The 21,934-nt window shown below is 45.4% G+C and overlaps 1 protein-coding gene and 1 long non-coding RNA gene across 2 annotated transcripts in view; one reads left to right on the plus strand and one right to left on the minus strand.

Annotated features, from left to right (window-relative positions):
- The window catches only part of LOC137332757 (uncharacterized), an 83,969-nt gene that overhangs the window by 43,361 nt on the left and 18,674 nt on the right, over positions 1-21,934 (plus strand). The gene's annotated exons all lie outside the window — the stretch shown is intronic.
- Positions 1-21,934, minus strand: part of LOC137333168 (arrestin-C-like) — a 63,769-nt gene that overhangs the window by 23,302 nt on the left and 18,533 nt on the right. Inside the window, exons 12-16 of the mRNA XM_067997354.1 lie at positions 18,508-18,645; positions 17,578-17,661; positions 16,317-16,340; positions 16,105-16,157; positions 12,543-12,552 (exon numbers count right to left, since the gene is read on the minus strand). Of these exons, the coding sequence (XP_067853455.1) occupies positions 12,543-12,552; positions 16,105-16,157; positions 16,317-16,340; positions 17,578-17,661; positions 18,508-18,645 (309 nt within the window). The remainder of the gene's footprint in view (positions 1-12,542; positions 12,553-16,104; positions 16,158-16,316; positions 16,341-17,577; positions 17,662-18,507; positions 18,646-21,934) is intronic.

The following is a 21,934-nucleotide window of genomic DNA, read 5'->3' on the forward strand; positions in this document are numbered from 1 at the left end:
ACGTATTTTATTTCTTTCTCTGAATGGACAATAGATGAAAACAAAAGCAGGTGCCTCTTTTCCACCCTTTTCCATTGCAGCAATTTTTCAAAAATGGCTTCCATGATTGCCATCATTTAATGGAAATTTGGTGCAGCTTCAAGCATGCTACCAATCCCAGATGAGCCCCAATTTTGGTGGAGCAGGCTCGAGGGGCTGAATGGCCTACTCCTGTTCCTATGTTGAACTAGTTTTTTTTTAATTGCCAAATTTGGAAAAGGGTAAAAGAGTCCTGAGGTATTTTAACTTGTTTGTGAACAGCCGATTATGGAGCGAAATAACTAAACCTTTATGTTATCATAACAACGATTGTAATCCCTGCTTTTTGTGAACTTCACTAGCAGATATCCTGTGGCATTGTTCATTGATAGCCTGTAGTCTGGAGCATGGTTATAATGTTTAGCCTCCAGCCTGCCCTGTTCCTTTTAATACCGCTGCTCAATACACCTTTGTGGGAATCCAGGAAATTGTAGCTGTATGTATATTTTTGTGGTGAGTCCGAGGTCAATATCTTGCTTGCAACTTTCAGACTGCAGATCAAAACCCAGTTTGAAATGCAGCAGCAAACTTAAAAAAAGAAATAGAAAATGGAAAAAAGCTTCAAAAATATAATATTAGTTGTGGGTCAATGTTGTATTAATATTTCTAACTTGCAACAAATTGATCAAACAGAAAAGCAGAGAAGATATGTTACACTTGTATCAAACCCTGGTTAGACCACATTTAGAGTATTGTGCACAGTTCTGATCTCCACATTACAAAAAGGATATAGAGGCACTGGAGAAGGTGCAAAAAAGATTTACATGGATGATACCAGAACTGAGAGGTTATAACTATCAGGAAAGACTGAACAGGCTGGGGCTTTTTTCTCTGGAAAAGAGAAGGCTGAGGGGTGACCTAATAGAGGTCTTTAAAATTATGAAGGGGTTTGATAGGGTAGACGTAGAGAAGATGTTTCCACTTGTGGGGAAGTCCAAAACTAGAGGTCATAAATATAAGATAGTCACTAATAAATCCAATAAGGAGAAAATCTTTTACCCAGAGAGTGGTTAGAATGTGCAACTTGCTATCGCATGGAATAGCTGAGATGACTAGCATAGACACATTTAAGGGGAAGCTAGTTAAGTACATCAGGGAGAAAGGAATAGAAAGATATGCTGATAGAGTTAAATGAAGTAGGGTGGGAGGAGGCTCGTGGGGAGCATAAACACTGGCACAGACCAGTTGGGCTGAATGGCCTGCTTCTGTGCTGTAAATTCTAAGTAATGTTACATAAAACAGGCAGCTATGAACTAATGAAACTACAGTGTGACAAGATCACTCGTGCAATTTCTATTATAAATGCAGACATAGGAATTTGTGATGTACACCTGATGTGCATCTAAAGCGTCATGCCTTTCAAGGCATCACACCTGAAAGTTTGGGCTTAGAGATGTCACATCTTGGGGCATCACACTTCAAAGTGTCATACATACATAGGGCCAAAGACTGTGATTGGCTCAAATAAGCATTTATCTGTTAAGTTGCTAATCGAGTATCTAATTTATTAAATGTACACCAATCAAAAGTAGCAAAAAGTACCAATGACGAATGAGTAACCAGCAGAAAACGAGCAATCAAATCCGTCAAAGTTTTTCAAAGTTACTGTTCACGAACCAGCAAATACCACAAAACTGAGAGAGCAAAATGGACGGGCATCCTGTTGAAAATTTGCATTTAAAAAAATAATGAATTTGCAGACCTAAACTACAAATGTGCGGTGTTGAAGTGGACATTTTATTTTTGCACGTACGTTCTTGCTCTGCCCGATTCTCCTATTTGAATTTCAGGGGCCTGGAGCTTTGGAATGGGTTGTTCTCAGCAGTGCCCTCTGAAATGGCGGATACGAATTGAACAGCCTTCAGTGAGGGAGCAGAACAAAGAACAGACGTTTGCAAAGCATCAAACCTGTGAAATTCAAACAAGATCAACCAAGAGAGCAAGAAAATTAGTCAGGAGCAGAAAGCCACATGGTGGAGAGTGGGTCTGGCTGCAGCAGATCTTTTCACCCTTACAGATAATCTGTTGCAAATAAAAGCAAACTGTATGCAGGAGCTGAGCTGTACATAGCCTGGGTGAGCTGAGTTCATCATGAGAGCAGCTTCACAATGTGGTGATGGAATTACACTGAGCCAGTACAGGACCAGGCTTGGAAACCGCAGCCACATTTATCAATATTTTCCCCCTTGTGCACTCAGTTGAAGGGACATGTGCTTCAAATCCACAATCTTTAAATATTAAATCAAAAGCATTCGCTATTATGACAGCGCAGATGTGGGTTTGGCACGTGCTCATTATCCTACTAAGTAAAAGATGAGAGTAGTGGAACAAAATAGAAACCAGGCCGGCATGAAAGCACAGAGCCAAAACTACCAAAAATATACTGGAATGAAGTAGCTACAGAGAGAAGGGTCTGTGGTATAACTAGTGTCGCCAACTCTCCAGGATTGTCCTGGAGTCTCCAGGAATTGAAGGTTCTCCTGGGCACTGCTGCGAACAGACTGGGAGAAAAATCTCGGGCATTAAAAAAAAATTGTGCTTTTTTTCATTTTCTTTGAACGCTTTTTTGTTTTATTTGTTATAAAAATATTGGAGATGGGGAAAGAAGCTCTGTGACCAGGCGGGGCAGTTGGAGGCAGGAGGTCATGTGATGTAACCTCCAGGAATATGTCCAACTGGAATCACAGAAAGTTAAGGCACAGAAGGAGGCCATTAGGCCCATCATGTCCGTGCCGGCCAAAAAAGAGCTATCCAGCTTAATCCCACTTTCCAGCACTTGGTCCGTAGCCCTGTAGGTTACGGCACTTCAAGTGCACATCCAAGTACTTTTTAAATGAATTGAGGGTTTCTGCCTCTACCTCCCTTTCAGGCAGTGAGTTCCAGACCCCTACCACCCTCTGGGTGAAAAAAATTCTCCTCAGCTCCCCTCTAATCCTTCTACCAATTACTTTAAATATAAGCCCTCTGGTCACTGACCCCTCTGCTAAGGGAGATAGATCATTCCTATCCACTCTATCTAGGCCCCTCATAATTTTCTTCACCTCCAATTAAATCAACCCTCAGCCTCCTCTGTTCCAATGAAAACAACCCCCAACCTATCCAATCATTCCTCATAGCTAAAATTCTCCAGTCCTGGCAACATCCTTGTACATCTCCTCTGTACCATCTCTAGTGCAACTACATCCTTCCTGTAATGTGGTGACCGGAACTGTACACAGTACTTAAGCTGTGGCCTAACTAATGTTTTATACAGTTCCAGCATAACCTCCCTAATCTTTTATTCAGTGCCTCGGCTAATAAAGGCAAGTATCCCGTATGCCTTCTTAACCACCTTATCTACTTGTTCTGTTACCTTCAGGGACCTGTGGGCATGTTCCTCCGTTTCTCTACACTTCTCAGTATCCTATCATTTATTGTGTATTCCCTTGCCTTGTTTGCCCTCCCCAAATGCATTACCTCACACTTCTCTGGATTGAATTGCATTTGCCACTTTTCTGCCCACCTGACCAGTCCATTGATATCATCCTGCAGTCTACAGCTTTCCTCCTCACTATCAACCACACGGCCAATTTTTGTACCATCTACAAACTTCTTAATCATGCCCTCTACATTTAGGTCTAAATCATTAATGTATACCACAAAAAGAAAGGGAACAGGTACTGAACCTTGTGGAACCCCACTGGAAACAGTCTTCCAGTCACAAAAACACCCGTCAACCATTACCCTTTGCTTGCTGCCACTGAGCCAATTTTAGATCCAACTTGCCACTTTCCCTTGGATCTCATGGGCTTTTACTTTTCTGACCAGTCTGCCATGTGGGACCTTGTCAAAAGCCTGGAGTTGGCAACCCTGGGTATAATGTACACATGATTCAGCATAGGTATACAGATGATGCAGCAAATCAGGCTAGGCAATGTATGGAGTGCAGTATAACCTGCGGGAACAGAAAGAGAGAACACAGATATGGACATGGCCAATATGTGCCAACCTAGAAAACTTGATTCTATTTCCAGATTTCATAAAGCACAGAAGGAGGCCGTTCAGCCCATCATGCCTGAAAGAGCTATCCAATTCATCCCACTCCCCTGCTTTTTCCCCATAACCCTGCAAATTTTTCCTTTTCAAGTAAATATCCAATTCCCTTTGAAAGTTACTAATGAATCTGCTTCTACCACCCTTTCAAGCAGTGCATTCCAGATAACTCGTTGCATATAAAAAAAATCTCCTCATCTCTCCTCTGGTTCTTTTTGCCAATTATTTTAAATCTGGTTACCAATCCTCTTGCCAGTGGAAACATTTTCTCCTCATTTACTCTATCAAAACCCCTCATTATTTTGAACACCTCTATTAAATCCCCCCATAACCTTCTCTGCTCTAGTCTCTCCACATAACTGAAGTCCCTCATCCCTGGTGGTATTCTGGTAAATCTCCTCTGCACCCTTTCCAGGGCCTTGACATCGTTCCTACAGCATGGTGCATAGAATTGAATACAATACTCCTGCTGAGGCCTAACCAGTGAATTATAAAGGATTGATGGGGGATTTTAACGTTCATATTGATTGAGAAAAGCAAACGAGCTCATGTCAGAAAGGGAGCAAATTTCTTGAGTGTGTTCAGGACAGCTTTCTGCAACAAGGGGGGTGATTTTAAACCCCAAGAACGGGTGGGTTGGGGGCGGGTGGGAATTGAAAATAGTTGATTTTTGGGTCATGACCGCAACACAGCTTTATTTCCGGGTTTAATGTCGGCACGTAAAAGTACAGGCTTCCCACTGGGAATGCAAAGTCCGAAAATTTTGCGGTTGCCACCCAAAGAAACAATTATTTTCAACTCCCACCCGCCCCCAACCCACCCGTTATTAGGGTTTAAAATTACTCCCAATATGTCCTAGAACCAACAAGTGGCCAAACCAGATTTAGTTAACAGCCTAACGGTGTGTGAACATTTATCTAATAGCGATCATAATACGATCGCGTTCCATGTTGTGTTTGAAAGGGGAAAACCCGTATCAGCTACTAAGATTCTAAATTTAGGGCTGACTGCAACGGGATGAGACAGAGACTGTCCACAGTAAACTGGACAAATCTGTTAATGGATAAAACGACAGAAGATCAGTGGGAGGTGTTTAAAAAGAATTTAACGTGATACAGAACCAGTTTGTACCCCTAAGGGGCAAGAGCTTTACTTGCCAAAAAAAAAGCCATGGATGACAAAATAGGTAAGGGACACCATAAAATGAAAAGAAAAAGCATGCGAAAGTGCAAAAAAAGCACGGATCCTGGCGACTGGGAGAGATACAAAAAGCAGCAAAAGGTGACAAAACAGATAGTAAGAGCTACAAGAAGGGAGTATGGGGCTTGATTTTACCACCCGCTATTGGGTGCGTTCTCGGCGGGGGGGCCCCGAAAATCGGTGAAACCCGGAGCGGGACCGGATCCTGTCTCGAACCCGCCCACTTCCGGGTTCCCCACGGAGGCGCCGGCGTGCACGCGCAGACCCCGCAGGTGGGAATCCCGCAGGCAATTAAAGCCAGCGGGATGCCACTTGTAAGTATTTATCTTGCTCGTTCAGGTCGTTTACAGGCCTGATTGAGCTGTTTTATTAGGAAGGGAGGGATTTTACCTTGAACTGAGACTGTTTCCCATACTGGGAGAAACACTCTCACTTCAAACGGACGTGTTGCAGCCAGCAGCCTGTGGCAGTTGCCAAGGTGCATTCCACAGGTGGGGAGGGGGGAGACCCTTCACCAACGCAGGAGGCCACTCCGTCACATAGAGCAACGCTAGCCCTCCACCACCCTCCTCCTAGCAAGAAGATTCACCAACGTGGAACTGCAACCCCGGTGCGAGGACACACTTACCTACCTTGCAGAACCCCTCAGACCTACACCTTCCAGATGGGGGCTGCCTCGACATCCTCGGAGGATGAACAGCATGACCAGCCTCAGCAGCCTCGCAGGCCACGCCGTCCGCCTCAGACACGTGGAGCCCCACAACACGGTGCTGTGGCACATCCACCTACACAGCAGGAGGAATGTGGACAACCACAGAGAGAGATGCGTCGCAGGAGGCACTACCCCCAACACAGGGTCTACAGACCGAGGCTCAGCTTCATGGACCTCTCTGAGGAGCAGTGCATATGTAGGCTCAGAGTCACTCGCCAGGTAGTCGCCGACATCTGCAGCCTCCTTAATGACGAGCTGCTCCCGGATGGACCAAGCAGCATCTTCTTACCCATCGCCGTCAAAGTCACCACTGCCCTCAACTTCTTCGCCTCCGGATCCTTCCAGGGTGCCACCGGGGACATCACCGGGGTCTGTCAGTCGTCTGCACACAAGTGCGTAAGGCAGGTTACCGATGGGTTCCACAGGGCCTCGCACTACATCAACTTCGCCATGGATGACCGCAGCCAGATGGAGAGGGCGGTTGGATTCCATGATGTGGCTGGCTTCCCACAGGTGCACGGTGTAATCGATTGCACCCACATAGCAATACGGGCACCTCCACATAAGCCAGGACTGTTCATCAACAGGAAGGGGTATCACTCCATGAACGCCCAGCTCATATGTGACCACCGCCAGAGATTCCTACACGTGTGCGCCAGATACCCCGGCAGCTGCCACGATGCCTTTGTCCTCAGGGAGTCCACCGTCCAGCCCCTCTTCCACTCACCCAACACCGGCAATGGCTGGCTCCTCGGCGACAAGGGATATCCCCTGCACACGTGGCTTATGACACCTCTGAGGAACCCCATCACCGAGCCGCAGCGTCGATATAATGACAGCCACATCGCTACCAGGTCCACAGTTGAGCAGGCTATAGGGGTGCTCAAGATGCGCTTGAGGTGCCTTGGTCATTCAGGGGGAGCGCTCCAATACACGCCATTCAGAGTGGGACGAATTATAGTTGTCTGCTGTGCCCTGCACAACATGGCACAACAGAGAGGGGTGCCGCTGGAGGAGGCCCCATGCACATCCGCCACCCATATTGAGGACGATGATGAGGAGGAGGAGGAGGAGGACCAAGAGGAGGAGGAAGGACCCATGGGCCGAACACTGGCTCACCTGGATGCTCGTCAGGCCAGGGAGGCACTCATATGTCAACGGTTCTCCTAACATCAGACTGTCTGAGGCGTCCAGACCTCATCACGTGCACAGAGGAGCGGCCAGACCAGCCCCCTCCACAGAAGAGTGGTGCCAGTACTCCTGCACCCACTGTAGTGTGACCCAATGGGTGGGACCAGGTGTTCGTCGTCATGATGAGCCCCACGAAAGGGACCTATTGCACAAGCCGCTCAAGAATGGACAAGATGTGGCAGTAGTGGTGAGAACAATTGTGTTTATTGTGTATGTGCAGTAAACGACTATAAATAAAAACATAACAAATTGTCATACACCCTGGTGCATTCCCTTTGTGTTCATAACACCCTAGCCTTACGTTTGCGGGAACCCCTACGTGGTGCTACCCCTGTGGCTCCAGCAGAGGTAGTGGCAGGTTGCTCCTGTTCGTGCCCTGACCGGGTAGATGCTTTGGGCCGACGCCCCCTGGGTTTCGGTGCCCGTGAGGGCACCTCCACATACTGCTCCTCCTGCACCTGTGCAGGGGCAGACTCGGCCACCTGGAGAGGAGGCACCATTGCGGGTACTGGTTGAGAGGGGGGCAACGGGTGAGACGTGGGGGCACTTTGAGTAGCATCCCCACTTCCATGTCCCCATTCACCATCTTCCCTCTCATGGCCTAGGCCCACATCACTCCTTCCACCCTGCTGGACGGCAGTTTGGGTGACCTGTGTGAGACCTTGCAAGGCCACCTCTAATGTATCTGTCAGCCTGTTTATGGCGGCAGAATGTTGCTCACCCTGAATCCGAACAGCCGTTGTCAGGGCCTGGATGGACTCAATGTTGAGCTGTTCGTGACGCTCGAGGGAGGCTAGCCTTTCCTCCACTGCAGACGTTCCCGCACCTACCCGCGACACTATCTCGCGGATACCCTCCTGTACTTGTGCCACCATTGCCCTCATGCAGGAGTTGGACTCCTCCATCACCTGCGCGATTGTGGAGAGTGCGCGTGGCACCTCTTCCAGTACCTCGGCAATGTGCTGGTGCCCCTCGACGACTCTCCTTTTGACTGGTGGCCTCCTGGGTTCAGCATCTGGGTCTGGCTGAGCAGAGCCTGGAGAAGAGTGCTCCCACCGACGCGGACCCTCCGCGGCTGCCCCTGCCACCAGGGTCTGCTCATGCTCACATGTGCGCGGTGACTCACCATGTGCAATCCCAACTAATTGAGGAGGGGGACCCACCAAGGTGTGTGTATCTGCGCTGGTGGATGCTTGGCTCATATGTGACGATGGACCATCAGAGACCGGCATGTCCTCTGAGGAATCGCCCGCCACAGACAAGGCGCTCGCAGACGGCCCTGCAAGAGAACAAAGGGCAATATCAGGGATGTGGACAAATGTTGAGGTGCGGCAGATGCCAAGTGATGCTAAGATCATTCGCGATCATGAGTGCTGAGTGTCAGCTTTCCGTTACTGGACGTTTCTGCAGCCCCAGCCTCGCCATCCGCCACGGACAGGCAATGCAGCGTGTGGCTGATCTCCAAGGCGTCCAGCTCTGCGTGCGTTGGAACCACCTCGTGTGGCGGGCCCCCTCCGGTGCGTGCCCTTTCCCGGGCGTTCTTGCATCTCTTCTCCTGTCAAGGCAAAACACAGATGCGTGATTGAGTGATGATTGCATTGTGAGACACTTCAAGCATTGGTGTGGGTGGGTTGAGCGTGTGGGAGATGGATGGGAGGATGCGTGTGCCACATGCCCATCCCATTGTATGGGGATTGGGGTGTGTGGTAGTCTTCGAATGGGGACAGGGACGGTGGGTACGTGCAGGCACGGTGAGGATGATAGTTGAGTGGCTGTGAGGATTGATGCGGGAGCGCTGTGGTGGCAGTGCAGAAGGGGTTGTGAGGTGTTTGAGGTGATGTGGAAGACGAAGTGTAGGAGAATGCGTTAGTGTACTCACTATGCCGGACCTAGTGAGATAATTGAATCTCTTGCGACACTGGATCCATGTTCTGGTGGTGTTGCCCCTGCTGCTAACCTCCGCGGCCACCTCCGCCCATGCCTTCCTGGTGGCGGAGGCAGGGCACTTCCTTCCATCGCTGGGGAACAACGTCTCCCTCCTCCTCCTTACCCCGTCCAGCAGCAGCTGGAGTGAGTCGTCAGAAAATCGTGGGGCAGCCTTACCCCTGGGGTGCTCCATGGTGTGCTACTTCTTGTTTGCAGCAGGAGGAGCATTGGTGGACTGCCCCTTTAAATAGAGCTCCACCATCACTCAGACGTCACTGCGCATGCGCAGGCCGCCAGCCCGCAGCTGAGCAGCGGAAAACCCGTAACCACAGGTAAATGACTTCAATTATCCTGTGATCGCGTGGGGGACGCACTCATTTCACCGGGCGCGTTACCCACGTGCCCGATAGCGCCCCCCGCCGGGAACCCGCAGGCCTGCTAACATCGGGCCCTATGAAAAGAAACTTGCAAGGGATATCAAAATCAACACAAAAAATTTCTACAACTATATTAGGAAAAAGAGGGTGGTCAAGAGCAATGTGGATCCCTTAAAAACTGATAATGGTGATATTGTAATTGAAAATAAGGAAATGGCGGACATGTTAAATAATTATTTTGCGTCAGTAATTACAGTAGAGGAAGAGGATAGCAAATTAATTTTGAATCAGGGATGGGGACTCACCATAATTAATGTAAGCAAATTAACAGCAATGATGAAAATATTGGCACTAAAGGGTGACAAATTCCCAGGACCAGATGGCTTTTACCCCAGGGTGTTAAAAAAAGTAGGTGAGAACATTGCAGAAGCTCTAACTATAATCTTCCAAAGTTCTCTTGATTCAGGAACAGTTGCTTTAGATCGGAAAATTGTAGATGTCACTCCACTATTTGAGAAAGGTGAGAGAAGGAAACCAGGGAATTATTGACCAGTTAGCCTAACATCTGTTGTCAGGAAATTTCTAGAGTCTATAATTAAGGATAGAGTGACTGACCACCTTGAAAATTTTCAGCTGATCAGAGAGCCAGCATGGATTTGTAAAGGGTGGGTCATGCCAGATATAATTGAATTTTTTGAAATGGTGACTAAAGTAGTGGACAGGGGAATGTCTATGGATGTTGTTTATATGGACTTCTGGAAGGCATTTGGTAAAGTATCTCATAAAGAGACTGTTAGCTAAAGTTGAAGCTCATGGAATTGAGAACAAATTATTGACCTGGTTAGAAAATTGGTTGAGCAGCAGGAGACAGAGAGTAGGGATAATGGGCAGGTACTCAAATTGGCAGGATGTGACTAGTGGTGGCCCACAGGGACTTGTGTTGGGGCCTCAACTATTCACTGTATTTATTAATGACTTAGATGATGGGATAGAGAGCCACATATCCAAGTTTGCCAATGACACAAATGTAGGCAGCATTGTAAGTAGTGTAGATGCAAGCATAAAATTACAGAAAGATAGTAATCGATTAAATGAATGGGCAAAACTGTGGCAAATAGATTTCAATGTACGCAAGTGTGAGGTCATCCACTTTGGACCTAAAAAGGATAGATCAGAGTACTTTCTAAATGGTGAAAAGCTCAAAACAGTGGAGGTCAAAAGAGACTTAGAGGTCCATGTACATAGATCATTAAAATGTCATGGACAGGTACAGAAAATAATCAAAAAGGCTAATGGAATGCTGGCCTTTATATCTAGAGGACTGGAATACTAGAGGGTAGAAGTAATGCCAAAGCTATACAAAGCCCTGATTAGACCACACCTGGAGTACTGTGTTCAGTTCTGGGCACCACACCTTAGGAAGGATATATTGGCCTTGGAGGGAGTACCAAGGGTTAAATTATGAGGAGAGATTACACAAACTAGGGTTGTATTCCCTGGAATTTAGAAGATTAAGGGGTGATTTGATCGAAGTTTTCAAGATATTAACGGGGACTGATAGGGTAGATAGAGAGAAACTATTTCCGCTGGTTGGGGAGTCTAGGACTAGGGGACATAGCCTAAAAATTAGAGCCAGGACTTTCAGGAGCGAAGTTAGGAAACACTTCTTCACACGTAGAAGTTTGGAACTCTCTTCCGAAAACGGCAGTTGATGCTAGCTCGATTGTTAATTTTAAATCTGAGATTGATAGATTTTTGTTAACCAAGAGTATTATGGGATATGGGGCTAAGGCGGGTATATGGAGTTCGGTCACAGATCAGCCACAATCTCACTGAACGGCGGAACAGGCTCAAGGGGCTAAATGGCCTACTCCTGTTCCTAAGATTAGCAGAAAAAAATTCTTTACACAGAAGCTTGTTGGAGCAAGGAATGCTTTGCTACAGGAAACGGTTGAGGCAGAGGCTGTTGCATCTTTTCATGGAAAATTCTATGACTATTTGAAGCAAAGGAAGAAACAGGGCCACGGAGAGAGACTGGGGCAATGGATTAGTTTTGGCTAGCACAGACAAGATGGGCCGCAGGTCCCCTTTCTGGGCTGCAAACTGTTATGGTTCTAGGATAACTGACAATTTCTACCTCCTGCACTTGGCTACCTTAACATAGATGCAAAAATCTTAAAATGTTAAACTTTTCAGTCCCCTCTTTCCAAGAACATGCTGGTTCCACAATTTCTCCTGTTAATTAATCTGTCAGTCAAACAAACCCAGGATTTTTACATTCAACCTGGCATCTAACTAATTCACCATTCATTTCAAGAAAGCAGAGCAATTATATCTTGTTGTGGTATAATTTGTAGCATTATAACTTGAGCACATAATCCAGGCTGAATGTTCAGGGCAGTACCGAGGGACCGTTGCACTGCCGGAGGTGCCGTCTTTCGGATGAGACGTCTGCCCTCTCAGGTGGACATAAAAGGTCCCATGACATTATCTGAAGAAGAGCAGAAGAGTTCTCCCCCATGTACTGACCAATATTTATCCCTCAACCAACATCACTAAAACAGATTATCTGGTCATTATCTCATTGCTGTTTGTGGGAGCTTGCTCTGCACAAATTGGCTGCTGTGTTTCCTACATTATGACAGTGGCTACACTTCAAAAGTACTTCATTGGCTGTAAAGTGCTTTGGGACATCCTGAGGTCGTGAAATATGCTATATAAATGCAAGTCTTATTTTTAAAGGGACACACACCAACACTCTATTTATATCATATATAGAATATTCCTTTTTTTTTATAAAACAACACATCTCTGACTTACTGTCAACAATGCTGGAGTAGATACACGACACATTGGCTGTACATTAATGAGTACTTCAGCTTCCAGTAACGGTTATGGGAGCTCAGAAGCTCAATCACGAGGACAGCGTACACACAAATTCTAGATAGGATCAGGGTAAGTCTAAGCACAATACGGGCCTCTATATATCCCATAATAACAACTCTCCTTATATATTGCAGACTTACCTGGCATTGACTGTAATTTAATAGAAGCAGTGAAAGAAATGAAAAACCAGAGAATGGTGGGTTAGTAAACAATAGGCAGTGGGGCACTTCATAATTGTCATAAATTAGGTCAAATTTGCACCTCTGTGCACTCAACACAAAACATTCCTGAGGCAGAGACATCAGTCAGTAACAATAATGAGTACCCAGTAATGTATTTCCAGTGGGCTGATTCTGCTGGACCATTACTGCGACTGCATCAAGGAGCTGGATCATTGCAATTGACCTCAGTTTCCTGGACCAGGGAGGGGAGAAATATTTACTTCTGATCATTATCCAGAAAATCCTGTGGTAATGTGCAGATATGCAGAAGTTAAGGTGAAGACGGAATCAGTTTCAACTGTGATGCCCTTCATGGTTGAGTCACTGGCTGACGCTCACTGTCTAGGCTGATGCCACCCATAGACCCATTTCCCACTATCTTCAAAAAAAGAGAGGAGATACATTCTTATTCTCTCTGGCCTGAAATGATGATCTCAGCATTTACATTTCGATGTGTGTAGGCCCATTATTAGGTTTCTGAGAGTCCAGAAGACTGACTAAGGTCCAAAATCGACCCTTTACTGCAGTCCATGATTACAAAATTTATTGGAATTCTTCACAGATGTATTGGCCCGGAAATTGCTCACGAAATGATGGTGAGCCTAACAGGACTCACTATTATTTCAGGGCAAATGGAAGAGCAAGAAAGTTCCGGGGAGCGCAGTCAAAGGTGGAAATCTGGAAATTGTTCTCCCGTTTGCCCTGCTCATTTGAAAGCATCGCGTTAAAGAGATCTTCCCGGTTGAATGAATAGAACAGCACGAACTTGCTGTACTGTAAGAAACGAACCAACTGGAAACGAACAAGTCCCTCCATAAAAAAGGCACACTGTTTTTGTTTAGTTATAAAACTAACTTTTAACGGCATGGTAAGTATTAATGACTGCCAAACAACCTCTCTGGCACTGAAAATTAACTTTTAAAAATGTGGAGTCTCATTCCTTCCGATATTAATTGTTGTGGACATTTAAAAAAATAGATTTCATTTAAAATTGTTACTTTTTTACTTATTCTTTCTGTCTTTTTTATCTATGTCTTTTAATCATACCCTCTAATTCATTTTCTCTAATTTTATAGAGAATTTACAAATCTATCTGACACATCCCAGTTCTTAGTCTGCACGGTTTGTGAAGGATAATTCCAGCTGATTGGTTGAAGGAAGAGAGGGATCCTTTCCCCACTCCCACAGCCCAGAGAAGCTCAGGAAAGACCACTGCATTTCTTACAGGTCTCCAATGAAGCAAGTTGGCGCCCAGAAGCCTGCGAAAAATTTGTGGGTGAGTTAGTTACTTACGAGCGGCGGTGATGTTCATTCACCGCTCAGCACAATTTTTGGGCCAATATAATTAACTGAGAAATCTAGGTTAAGGATTAAGGCCCATAATCGAGGCATGACCAAGATTTAAATAAGTTTAAAAAGGGGTAAATGAAATTAATCGAGATGTAGTGGTTAGGTGATGCCAAGCTGGAGTTTTGAAAGCCTATAGTTTGTAGGAAGGAGGAAAGACTGAGGAAAATAACAAGCTCTGTAGTTTTCTGAAAGAATTAACCGATTAGGAAATGGTCTGGGATTTAGGAAGGAGGGAAATGTGTAGAATTGTGAAAGTTCAAAGTTCAAGTAGTACTGACAAAATAGAAAGAGACAAGAAACATTTTGATAGATGGTTTGATTGTAACTCTGGGCCAGTTTTCGGTGGCTGAGTAAGGGGGTGGGTGAGAAACTCACTGGGTGGGAAGTCGACGCAAAGCGGTGGAAAATTGTGCAGCCCGGACGTCACCTGCCGAGGCCAAGTTGTCGGGGTACCTCCTACGGGGGTCACGTGAATGGCAAGGGAAAGGATGGGGTGAGTCCACAGAAGCAGAGGCCTAAGCTTTCCATGTGGAGCCTGGAGGAGCACTCTTCCTCCACCTCCTGGCCCCTCAGGCCACTGAGTTAAAATTGAACCCAGGTCTCAATGACGTCATCGGGACCCAACGTGCGTAGGTAAAAAAGGACCCCGCTGTCTTTGGGCAGGTGTCCTCACCGCCTGCTCTGTTGAGCAGGTTAAAATCACGAACCGTCAGCTTCTGTCGTCTCCAGGGCAGGTAAGTAACCTGGGCGATTTAACTGCCCACCTGCCCAGTTTCCGCAGGGCAGGTAGGGTTAAAATCACTCCGAGGGAGAGAGAGAGAGGCTGTAGGCCAGAGGTGAGAGAAAGATCATCTATCTGACGACAAGCATTTTCTTATATCCTGTCCGGGAACGAGAGGTAATGAAAGTAATTTGGTGGCTGTTGCCTGTCTGGACTTTCAGAAAGTAGCTGATAAGTTGCCAACCTTCCCCTTTTAGACTGAACAGTTTGATTTTTAAGTGGCTATCCAAAAATATCTAAATGTTAAGATAAAACTTGAGGATAGGAAATATTGTGAGTGAAATTAGTGAATGGATACTTAACAAGTTTATATGACATTCATAGTAGGTACAGCACAGGAGGAGGCCATTCGGTCCATCGGGCCTGTGCCAGGTCCTTGAAAGAGCTATCAAATTAATTCCATTCCCTTGCTCTTTCCCCATAGCCCTGTAAATTTCTTCACTTCAAGTATTGAATCAAGTATACTATTCATCAGTATACTGTTCTAATGGATGTGTTAACTGATTTATTTTATAAGTGGTTTATTGCCTCCATTACTATAGCTGGGACAAGAAAGCATTCACCTGCAGAAATTGCCAAAAAGTCTGTGTTTTACCTCCATAAATCTGTGTCTTACAATGTGTCGGTATAAAGTCAGTGAAATTTCATCAGCAGCAATGAAATATCAGAATTCAAGCCACAATCCCAACCATTGCTGTGTGCAGTCCTGAACCCTGCTTGGTCTTGAACTTGGCAAAACCATAACCTTACAAAATATTTGCAGCTATAGTGAAAGTTCCAGGGATGAAGGAGGGAGGAGTAAAATGGATAAGAAATTGCCTAAATAATACTAAGCGAAGGGCACTGATAAGTGTCAGTTAATCAAACTGGAAATTTATGGCCAGCAAATACCTTTGGGTTCAATTCTGCAACCTTTCCTATTCATTAGAAAGTACAAGATCATACCAGTCAGAAGATGTTAGATTTATAAGTAACTGGGACTGTTTTGAGAGCATATTAATGACTGATGTCTTTATCCTGACAATCATTCAGCAAACAAATTTTGTTAGCAAAAAATACCCACATTTCTGTTGGTACTCTCCACTGGAATTTCAAATACGTTTCCAAATTCAAATCTGCTCAGATCAGATATACCTGGATGTTTCCATGTTTAACCAGTTTTAATTAATTTGTATTTTGGATTCTACCTTTGTACTTCTCCAACAGGACTGGGCCTATGATCAGCTTTAGAATTAATATTAGAATCAGTACTGGGACCAGGATTTGCCCTAAAACTGGAATTGGAACATGCTTAGGGATTGGAATTAGGATCTGCTCAGTTGAAAATAATACTACCAAAACAGTACTTACCCTCAGAGGGTTTGGGGTGCATCAGATAAAAGGGAATCTCCACGGCCATCTCACTGAAATGTAACAGAATCACACCAAAGGCATTATTATAATAATCAGAATGTTTCATGACTGCAAAATAATCCCAACAGTTAACTAATCAACATAATCCATGAAAGCAATGTTCAGGATTAATGAATCTTTGATATTTGGTGATCAGTGTTCTCAATTACCTTGAAGTGAGGTCTCCCAAGATCCTAAGGAAAGGAAATCAAAACAGAAGAAGAAATAAGAACATAAATACAACAAGACAGATAATTAAAATGCATGACATACATGGGCCTAGAAATTGGTCCAGGCATTACTCGGACTACTAAAGCCCCAATATGGCGGACAGGAAGCGTGTGCACATTTCCGGTCAGAAGTGCACCACCCACCATATTGGGTAAGGACAAACAAGAGATTGTCCTTTACGCACACCTGAGGCAGGCATTGGGTCCTTTGACTATGCAAATAAGGGGCCGTGTTTATGCTCCACGCGAGCCTCCTCCAACTCTATTTACTTCATCTCACCCTATCAATATATCCTTACATTCCTTTCTCCCTCATGTACTTATCCAGCATCACCTTAAATGCACCTATGCAATTCACCTCAACCAATCCACATTCTCACCACACTCTGAGTAAAGAAGTTTCTCCTGAATTCCTTACTGGGTCCTCATTGGGAAAAGCAATAATCCAGTAAGAGTCCATCCAATGAGACCAAGAAGGCCTCAGGTTCTATGCCTAGTCTATGCCGAGATGGCTTATCTCAGCTGGGACAGTGGTAAAGAGTGCTACAATTGGGCGATGGAGGGGGAAAATCTGATCACTACTCAGTGACCACTGCTGGGAAGTTTGGATGTGCGGATGACAGGGTGAGGACAATATGGGGATTGGCTTAGTGCCCCTATGGCTGAATGGATCACGGGCGTTCACTGTCTGGGCTACTTGAGCAAGGGTGTGGAGCTGTACCCAAACATGAGTCTGTACCTTCAGGAGAAGAGGGGAGAAAATTGGAGAGAGGGAAAAAAAATGCAAATTTAAAACGTTTCGACTCGAACATCTCTGAGGCTTGCGAAACCACTCTGATGAATTGGCAAAACTCCCAGTGCCATTTCTCCCCCCGAAATTTAGAAGGGATATCTATACTGTGTATCAGATGGCAGTAGTTATTAAAATCAGGGTTGCCAGCAATCTGCTTTCAAGGTTGTGTCCAGAAATATCGAAAATGTAATCCAGATTAAAAATAGCCTGATTTTTAAACTAGAAATATTGTTCCACTTCTATCTTTGATGTAGCTGTTTAGGGTTTCAATGAATTTTAATCGTCAGCAAAGCAAACATGAGAACTAAAGCCACGATACAAATCCCCTGCCCATCCCTATCCTGTCCCTCCCAGCTGGGTTTGTACTTGGCAAGAGGTGGTAATACTGATTGAAATAAGGTTACCTACCCTCCCCGGGAGATTATCATCTTCACTTTTAGCAGGTAGGACACAAGAATTCCGAGGACCTCTTTATCCAGCTCTGGTCTGAGACTATAGACATACAGAAAGAAAAGTACAAGTGAGAAGTGATTGTGGTAGAGAAAAGGGAATGTAACACAGAATGGACAGAATGAGGCAGTATACAGGATGTTTGTGTGTTTAATATCTATCAGTCTAACTTGTTGACACTGTACACCTTCGATGCATTGGAAATTATTTCTTGAAATTTTGTTCGCCTTTTACAATATCCCATCAGATAAAACACACCTTAATCTGGACAAGTAAGAGGTGATAAGGCAATGTTTCAATAGAGGAGAGGACAGACTGGATCAGGCTAAGATGGTGAAGGCCCTGGGCAAGGGTTTGGATGGGCAGAAGAACAGGGCAAGCTTAAGATGGAGGGAGATAGTGGATGGGTTGAGATAGAGATGAGTCTGGGCAGGATTGCGATGGGTCAGACATTAGGCAGGGATGGGATGGGTAGGGATGAGATATGGGAGACTGGACAGGCTTGAGATGGAGGTGAGTCTGCAGGGTTGAGATGGGAGAGTGGGGGGGAGGAGACTGGGTAGGGTTGAATTGGAGGAGAGATTGCAGGATTAAAATGGGAAGAATAGAGAGGGATGAGATGGGAGAGACCTGGGCAGGATTTTAATGCAAGGTTTTGTTGTTATTAAAAGGTTGTACATGATGAATGAATGAAAAAAAAATCATTTTTTCTGCTGAAATTCATTAGAAAATATCTCCGGCTGCTGTTGATCGGCATGACTTGTTCTGGATTAGATTACCACCTCACTTGTAAAACTTCATTCATGTTCTGTACCACTTTCTTGTGTGAGGTAGTGTGGTTTGTTGTGGAGTGTAGAACAGAGGTAAACTGTCAGCCATGGCACTTACATGGTACTAGAGGCCAGGTTTGTGTCTTCATGTTTGAGTTTGCCGTCCAAGGCCAGGCAACGTTTCTGTCGGTTGTTTGCCAGAGTAGGTGTCAGGCTGTAAACTTTAGTGAAGGTAGAGTTGGCAGCCACAGTGTCACTAGAATCAGAAAATTTACACAGTCAAATCGACAGTTTTACAATTTTAAACAGGTCTAGATACAAACGACTTTCGTAATTGGATGAGGAATAAAGCAATATTCTTGTTGTACATTCAGTCCACTAGTTGAAACTACAACATTCATATTCCACTAGTAGTGTGATTTCCAGTGCTTATTTTTTAAAGATATTTATTATTTTCTCCAATGTGTCATGCACCATTCTCCAGCTGAGAGGACCGACAAGTGGCGAGATCCCAATGCAACTCAATATAGTACAGCTACAACACTGGCATCTACCCGACAATGTGGAAAATTGCCCAGGTATGTCCTGTCCACAAAAAGCAGGAAAAATCCAATCCGGCCAATTACCGCCCCATCAGTCGACTCTCAATCGCCAGCAAAGTGATGGAAGGTGTCGTCGACAGTGCTATCAAGCGGCACTTACTCACCAATAACCTGCTCACCAATGCTCAGTTTGGGTTCAGCCAGGAGCACTCGGCTCCAGACCTCATTACAGCCTTGGTTCAAACATGGACAAAAGAGCTGAATTCCAGAGGTGAGGTGAGAGTGACGGTCCTTGACATCAAGGCAGCATTTGACCGAGTGTGGCACCAAGGAGCCCGAGTAAAATTGAAGTCAATGGGAATCAGGGGGAAAACTCTCCAGTGTCTGGATTCATACCTAGCACAAAGGAAGATGGTAGTGGTTGTTGGAGGCCAATCATCTCAGCCCCAGGACATTGCTGCAGGAGTTCCTCAGGGCAGTGTCCTTGGCCCAACCATCTTCAGCTGCTTCATCAATGGCCTTCCCTCCATCATAAGGTCAGAAATGGGGATGTTCGCTGACGATTGCACACTGTTCAGTTCCATTTGCAACCCCTCAGATAATGAAGCGGTCCGTGCCCACATGCAGCAATACCTGGACAACATCCAGGCTTGGGCTGATAAGTGGCAAGTAACATTCGTGCCAGGCAATGACCATCTCCAACAAGAGAGAGTCTAACCACCTCCCCATAACATTCAACGGCATTACCATCGCCGAATCCCCCACCATCAACATCCTGGGGGTCACCATTGACTAGAAACTTAACTGGACCATCCACATAAATACTGTGGCTACAAGAGCAGGTCAGAGGCTGGGTATTCTGCGGCGAGTGACTCACCTTCTGATTCCCCAAAGCCTTTCCACCATCTACAAGGCACAAGTCAGGAGTGTGATGGAATACTCTCCACTTGCCTGGATGAGTGCAGCTCCAACAACACTCAAGAAGCTCGACACCATCCAGGACAAAGCAGCTTGCTTGATCGGCACCCCATCCACCACCATAAACATTCACTCCCTTCACCACCGGCGCAGCGTGGCTGCAGTGCGTTCCATCCACAGGATGCACTGCAGCAACTCGTCAAGGCTTCTTCGACAGCACCTCCCAAACCCGCGACCTCTACCACATAGAAGGACAAAGGCAGCAGACACATGGGAACCACACCACCTGCACGTTCCCCTCCAAGTCACACACCATCCCGACTTGGAAATATATCGCTGTTCCTTCTTCGTCGCTGGGTCAAAATCCTGGAACTCCCTACCTAACAGCACTGTGGGAGAACCTTCACCACACGGACTGCAGCGGTTCAAGAAGGCGGCTCACCACCACCTTCTCAAGCGCAATCAGGGATGGGCAATAAATGCCGGCCTCGCCAGTGACGCCCACATCCCATGAACGAATATAAAAAAAATATCTGGCTGCTGAGAGGTACAACAACGTAACCTAAAGTGACCCCCTGATTTTCCCTCCATTTCTCTTTGTGAAGGAGTACTTATTTTCCATGGTGCTTTCCCATGATGGTACAATTGAAATTCATGAGTCATTGTTTCGGGATATGAAGTGTACACAGACACTCAGACAATCAGACTGACAGCAGGGAAAATAGAGCTGGTGCTTAATATACACATGCACACGTGTACACACACGTGTACACACACATGTACACACACATTCACACACGCAGAGTTCCAAACATATTCACCAAGTAACATGATGCTACTCGTACCGATGCACATAAAACATCTACCCCTCTTCAGCACATGTCAAGGATGGGAGCCACTCAGTAAGTGCCCTTCTGTCATTTGGAGAAACAAGATTGGACAATCAAATTTATCAGTCTCTTGATAAATATAATGGTCCACTCCAGTTTTTTTTCAAATGACAGAACATTTTGATATATATTAATGACTTGGACTTGGGTGTAAAGGGCACAATTTCAAAATTTGCAAATGACACAAAACTTGGAAGTGTAGTAAACAGTGAGGAGGATAGTGATAGACTTCAAGAGGATATAGACAGGCTGGTGGAATGAGTGGACACGTGGCAGATGAAATTTAATGCAGAGAAGTGCGAAGTGATACATTTTGGCAGGAAGAACGAGGAGAGGGAATACAAACTAAATGGGAACAGGAACAGAGAGATCTGGGGGTATATGTGCACAAATCTTTGAAGGTGGCAGGACAGGTTGAGAAAGCGGTTAAAAAAGCATATGGGATCCTAGGCTTTATAAGTTGCGGCATAGCGTACAAAAGCAAGGAAGTTATGTTGAAACTTTATAAAACACTGGTTCAGCCACAACTGGAGTATTGTGTCCAATTCTGGGCACCGCACTTTAGGAAGGATGAGAAGGCCTTAGAGGGGGTGCAGAAAAGATTTACTAGAATGGTTTCGAGGATGAGGGACTTCAGTTACGTGGATAGACTGGAGAAGCTGGGGTTGTTCTCCTTAGAGCAGAGAAGGTTGAGAGGAGATTTGATCGAAGTTTTCAAAAGCATGAAGGGTTTAGAGAAAGTAAATAAAGAGAAACTGTTCCCATTGGTGGAAGGGTCGAGAACCAGAGGCCACATATTTACGGTGATTGGCAAAAGAACCAAAGGTGAAGTGAGGAAAAACTTTTTTACGCAGCGTGCGGTTATGATCTGGAATGCGCTGCCTGAAGGAGTGATGGATGCAGATTCAATCGTGGCTTTCAAAAAGGAATTGGATAAATATTTGAAGGGGAAAAAATTTGCAGGGCTACGGGGAAAGAGTGGGGGAATGGGACTAACTGGATTGCTATTACAAAGAGCCGGCATGGGCTTGATGGGCCGAATGGCCTTCAACTGTGCTGTAACGATGCTATTATTCTGTAAAGAATTAGACACAGAATCCTGATTGTTGCATTGATAAAAATGTTAAGGTAATACCCTTCAAATGAATGAAGATTTTTGTGGTAGACTAATTCTAGAGGCCTCTATTTCAAAAAA

Source organism: Heptranchias perlo, chromosome 15, assembly GCF_035084215.1.
Source record: "Heptranchias perlo isolate sHepPer1 chromosome 15, sHepPer1.hap1, whole genome shotgun sequence".
Lineage (NCBI taxonomy): Eukaryota > Metazoa > Chordata > Chondrichthyes > Hexanchiformes > Hexanchidae > Heptranchias > Heptranchias perlo.